General features: G+C 45.4%; 1 protein-coding gene across 3 annotated transcripts in view; it reads right to left on the minus strand.

The window, feature by feature from the left end:
* The window catches only part of c2cd3 (C2 domain containing 3 centriole elongation regulator), a 165,548-nt gene extending 161,322 nt beyond the window's left edge, over positions 1–4,226 (minus strand). Inside the window, exon 1 of one of the 3 annotated variants that reach the window (XM_043692198.1) lies at positions 2,237–4,226. In XM_043692198.1, coding sequence (XP_043548133.1) covers positions 2,237–2,285 — 49 coding nt within the window. In that variant the 5' untranslated portion in view covers positions 2,286–4,226. Of the gene's footprint in view, positions 1–1,996 lie in introns of all 3 variants that reach the window. The other 2 variants (XM_043692199.1, XM_043692201.1) reach the window with 2 other exon arrangements.
* Between the last annotated feature and the right edge of the window lie 268 nt (positions 4,227–4,494).

Genomic DNA, 4,494 nt, shown 5'->3' on the forward strand with positions numbered 1-4,494 from the left:
GAGATAGAAATGGAAAGGTCTAGGAAGGGGAGGGAGGAGTCTGAGACGGTCCAGGTAAATTTGAGGTCGGGGTGGAAGGTGTTGGTAAAGTGGATGAACTGTTCAACCTCCTCGTGGGAGCACGAGGTAGCGCCGATACAGACATCGATGTAGCGGAGGAAAAGGTAAGGGGTGGTGCCAGTGTAGTTGCGGAAAATGGACTGTTCCACATATCCGACGAAGAGGCAGGCATAGCTGGGGCCCATGGCTACTCCTTTGGTTTGGAGGAAGTGGGAGGATTGGAAAGAGAAGTTGTTCAGAGTGAGGACCAGTTCAGTCAGTTGAAGGAGGGTGTCAGTGAAGGGGTACTGGTTGGGTCGGCGGGAAAGGAAGAAGTGGAGGGCTTTGAGGCCTTCGTGATGGGGGATGGTGGTGTATAGGGACTGGATGTCCATGGTGAAGATAAGGCTTTGGGTGCCGGGGAAGTGAAAATCATGGAGGAGGTGGAGGGCGTCGATAGTGTCCCGAACGTAGGTGGGGAGTTCTTGGACTAAGGGGGACAGGACCGTGTCGAGGTATGCAGAGATGAGTTCGGTGGGGCAGGAGTAGGCTGAGACAGTGGGTCAGCCGGGGCAGTCAGGTTTGTGGATTTTGGGCAGGAGGTAGGGCAGTCAGGTTTGTGGATTTTGGGCAGGAGGTAGAAACGGGCGGTGCGGGGTTGTGGGACGAGGTTGGAAGTGGTGGATGGGAGATCCCCTGAGGTGATAAGGTTATGAATGGTCTGGGAGATAATGGTTTGGTAGTGGGAGGTGGGGTCATGGTCAAGGGGGCAGTAGGAGGTACTGTCCGTGAGCTCCCTCGTCAGGTATCCGGAAAGACCGCTCCCTCCGCGATTCCCTCGTCAGGTCCACACCCCCCACCAACCCAAACTCCACTCCCGGCACCTTCCCCTGCAACCGCAAGAAATGCAAAACTTGCGCCCACACCTCCCCCCTCACTTCCCTCCAAGGCCTCAAGGGATCTTTCCATATCGGTCACAAATTCACCTGCACCTCCACACACATCATTTACTGCATCCGCTGCACCCGATGTGGCCTCCTCTACATTGGGGAGACAAGCCGCCTACTTGCGAAAACATTTCAGAGAACACTCTGGGACACCCGCACCAACCAACCCAATCGCCCTGTGGCTGAACACTTTAACTCCCCCTCCCACTCCACCAAGGACATGCAGGTCCTTGGCCTCCTCCATCGCCAGACCATGATAACATGACGCCTGGAGGAAGAACGCCTCATCTTCCGCCTAGGAACCCCTCCAACCACAAGGGATGAATGCAGATTTCTCCAGCTTCCTCATTTCCCCTCCCCCACCTTATCTCAGTCCCAACTCTCGGACTCAGCACCGCCTTCTTGACCTGCAATCTTCTTCCCGACCTCTCTGGCCCCACCCCCTCTCCGGCCTATTACCCTCACCTTAACCTCCTTCCACCTATCGCATTCCCAATGCCCCTCCTCCAAGTCCCTCCTCCCTACTTTTTATCTTAGCCTGCTTGGCACACCCTCCTCACTCTTGAAGAAGGGCTTATGCCCGAAACGTCAATTCTCCTGCTCCTTGGATGCTGCCTGACCTGCTGCGTTTTTCCAGCAACACATTTTTCAGCTCTGATCTCCAGCATCTGCAGTCCTCACTTTCTCCGAGTGTATAGGTTATGTTGATCTTAAATTAGATAAATGGGCTGAATGACCTGTGCTGTGCTGTACAGTTCTATATTCTAGACAAACTGAATATTTGTGGTGCTCTCATGAAAAGGTGCAAATGAGACTGAAGTTGCGCGCTCTGTGATGCAGCCAGTAGGAGTGCAGATGACAGACTTCGATTAGCAAACCATAACTGATTAACTAAACTTTTAAAGGACAAAATAAATGCAAAATACTGCGCTAGATGGAAACCTCAAATAAAAACGGAAAAACTTAATAAATCTAGCAGCATCTGCACAGAAAAAAAGTTTAACAATTACCACTATATTTTGGAATCAGCATCTTCCGTTTTTATTTCAAAAAAACGAACTCTTTGTAGAATAGGACCTGAGTGTCCCGTCACATGTTTTCAGATGTACAGTTTAGGATTTCGGTTGCGCCTAAGGATATTTCCACATCTTTTTTCCCAGTCATTTATGTCCACTTACTAATAAAGCGGCCTAAAGAAACAGCGGACAATTTTCACTGTTTGAAACAGAAGAGAAACGCGCTCTTTGTACCTTTGGTTTTCTTTCCGAGTTTTCCCGCTTTAGTTTTTTTGGTTTTCATCGTTTTCCTGGTACTTTCCTACACATGGTATTTACAACAATTTGAACCTCTCCCACAATAAACCGATCTGTTCAATTCACTCCCGCTCCTACTACTAGCGCCGGCGGCAGGACTACCTGCGTGGCACTCTGGGATACAGGAGGACCAACAGGGTGAAGGCGGACGCGATCGATTCAATCCCTTTGTTTACAAAGACTACTGCCTGAGCAACGAGTTTGACTTTCAAAGCCACCGCCATGAAAGACCATAAAGGCTGATGGATGATTGGGAACGCATAGCTTCATGGGATACCGGAAGACAACCTGTGGAGCAGAAGGAGTATGACGAGGATTTATTTCAATAGTTTGTAACATCCTGAGAATAGCGTAGAAGCTGAACTGTGTCTCACTAGGCTCGTCTTAACTGATTAATGTTTTGTTTTAAATGTGTAGAACCAGACTGAAATGGTTTTAGCAACGTATAGGGAGAAAATGCCCTGGGGTGCGATGAATTATAAAGCAGAGTTGTTATAGCGCGGAAAGAGACGCTTCGCCCCATCGAGTCCACACCTGTCATCAAACATCCATCAGTTCTGATGAAGAGTAATATAAATTCGAAACGTTAGCTTGCTGTCTCTCCACGGATGCTGCCTGACTCGCAGTGATTTCCGGCATTTTTTGTTCGGTACAGATTCCAACATCTAAACCTCCATTTATTCTAATCTCATTTTCCAGTACTTGGCCCGTAACCTTCACTGCTAAAGATTTTTCAAGTGCTAATCTGAATGTTTTTAAAATATTCTGACGGTCTATCAGCCTGCCAGGCAGTGAGTTCTAGATACCCACAACCCTCTGGATGCATCTTTTTCCCTTCAAACTCACTCTAAATATTCTGTTCGTAACCTGAAAACTGTAGCCTTGACTATTGATCCTTCTACTAAGGAGAATTTTTTCTTCTTATCCAGCCTCTCCATGCCCCTCAGAATGTTGTACACGTCAATCAGATCCCCCTTCGCCTTCTCTGCTCAGGAAAATAACCTGTCTTTCTACTTTCTTCATAGCTAAATTGCTGTAGCCCAGGAAACATCTGGGTTAAATTTTCACTTCCTTCTTTAGTGTGATGACCAGAACTGCCCAGTGCTCTAGCTATAGCTAAACTAATGTTACAGAGAGCTCCATCATAATCACTTTGTACTTGTATTCAATACTTTGATTAATAAAGGTCTATCGCAAGCATCCCACATACCTTCTTTACTACTTTATCTACATATCCTGCTACCTTCAGGAATATACGGTCATGTACACCAAGGTCCCTCTGATTCTCTACTTCATAGGATGCTAATATTCAATGTGTACTGTCATGTCTTGCTGTCCTGCCAAAATACATCACTTCACACTTTTCAGGATTAAATTATATTTGACACTTCAGCCCATCTGACCAGCCCAGCTATATTGTCCTTTATTATAAGGCTTGCCTACTCATTATTTACACTACTAATTCTCATGACATCTGCAAACCTACTGATCATACCTCCTAGATTCATGTCAAAATCATTAATGTACATAACAATCAGCAATGAGCCCAGCACTGAACCCTGTGGTATACCACTAGACACAGGGAAATTCAAACTGAATTAAACAGCCCTACTGGGGAATTCATGCAGGACCATGAGAACATCGAGATCAGCACAATCCTTTCTCTTGATGTAAATAATTATTCAAAAACACAAATTAAATGTGATTATCATTATTATGAAAAAAGAATCTAGAATTCTGTTTGGGCGTATTATCTTCTGTCATATATGGTTTGACAGCAATGGCATTTGTTTCAAAAGACAACTGCAGCCCAGAAACAACAGGCGATCGTACAAATTATAAGGAGCTTTGAAAGTATTAAAAACAATTTCTCCATGACACTCAGTTAGTAACTGGAGGGTGTGAAATTAAGATTCTCATTGAAAGATAAAAGGAACACTTTTTTTCAAAAATGATTAACAGTTCAAACAGTTATAATTAGTAGAATATTCCATGGTTGAATAATCAAAACATAATTCATTAAAATTACAATGCAAGACAACAAATGTTTTGGGAAAATGTGTTTGTTGAAGGAGATTGGAACTAATTGAATTGGCCATGCTAATTTGTCCATTGTGTCCAGGGATTTGCAGACGAGGTGGATTAGCCATGGGAAAATGCAGGGTTGCAAGGATAGGGTGGGGTGGTGGGTCTGG

The sequence above is a fragment of the Chiloscyllium plagiosum genome, chromosome 6, assembly GCF_004010195.1.
Source record: "Chiloscyllium plagiosum isolate BGI_BamShark_2017 chromosome 6, ASM401019v2, whole genome shotgun sequence".
NCBI lineage: Eukaryota > Metazoa > Chordata > Chondrichthyes > Orectolobiformes > Hemiscylliidae > Chiloscyllium > Chiloscyllium plagiosum.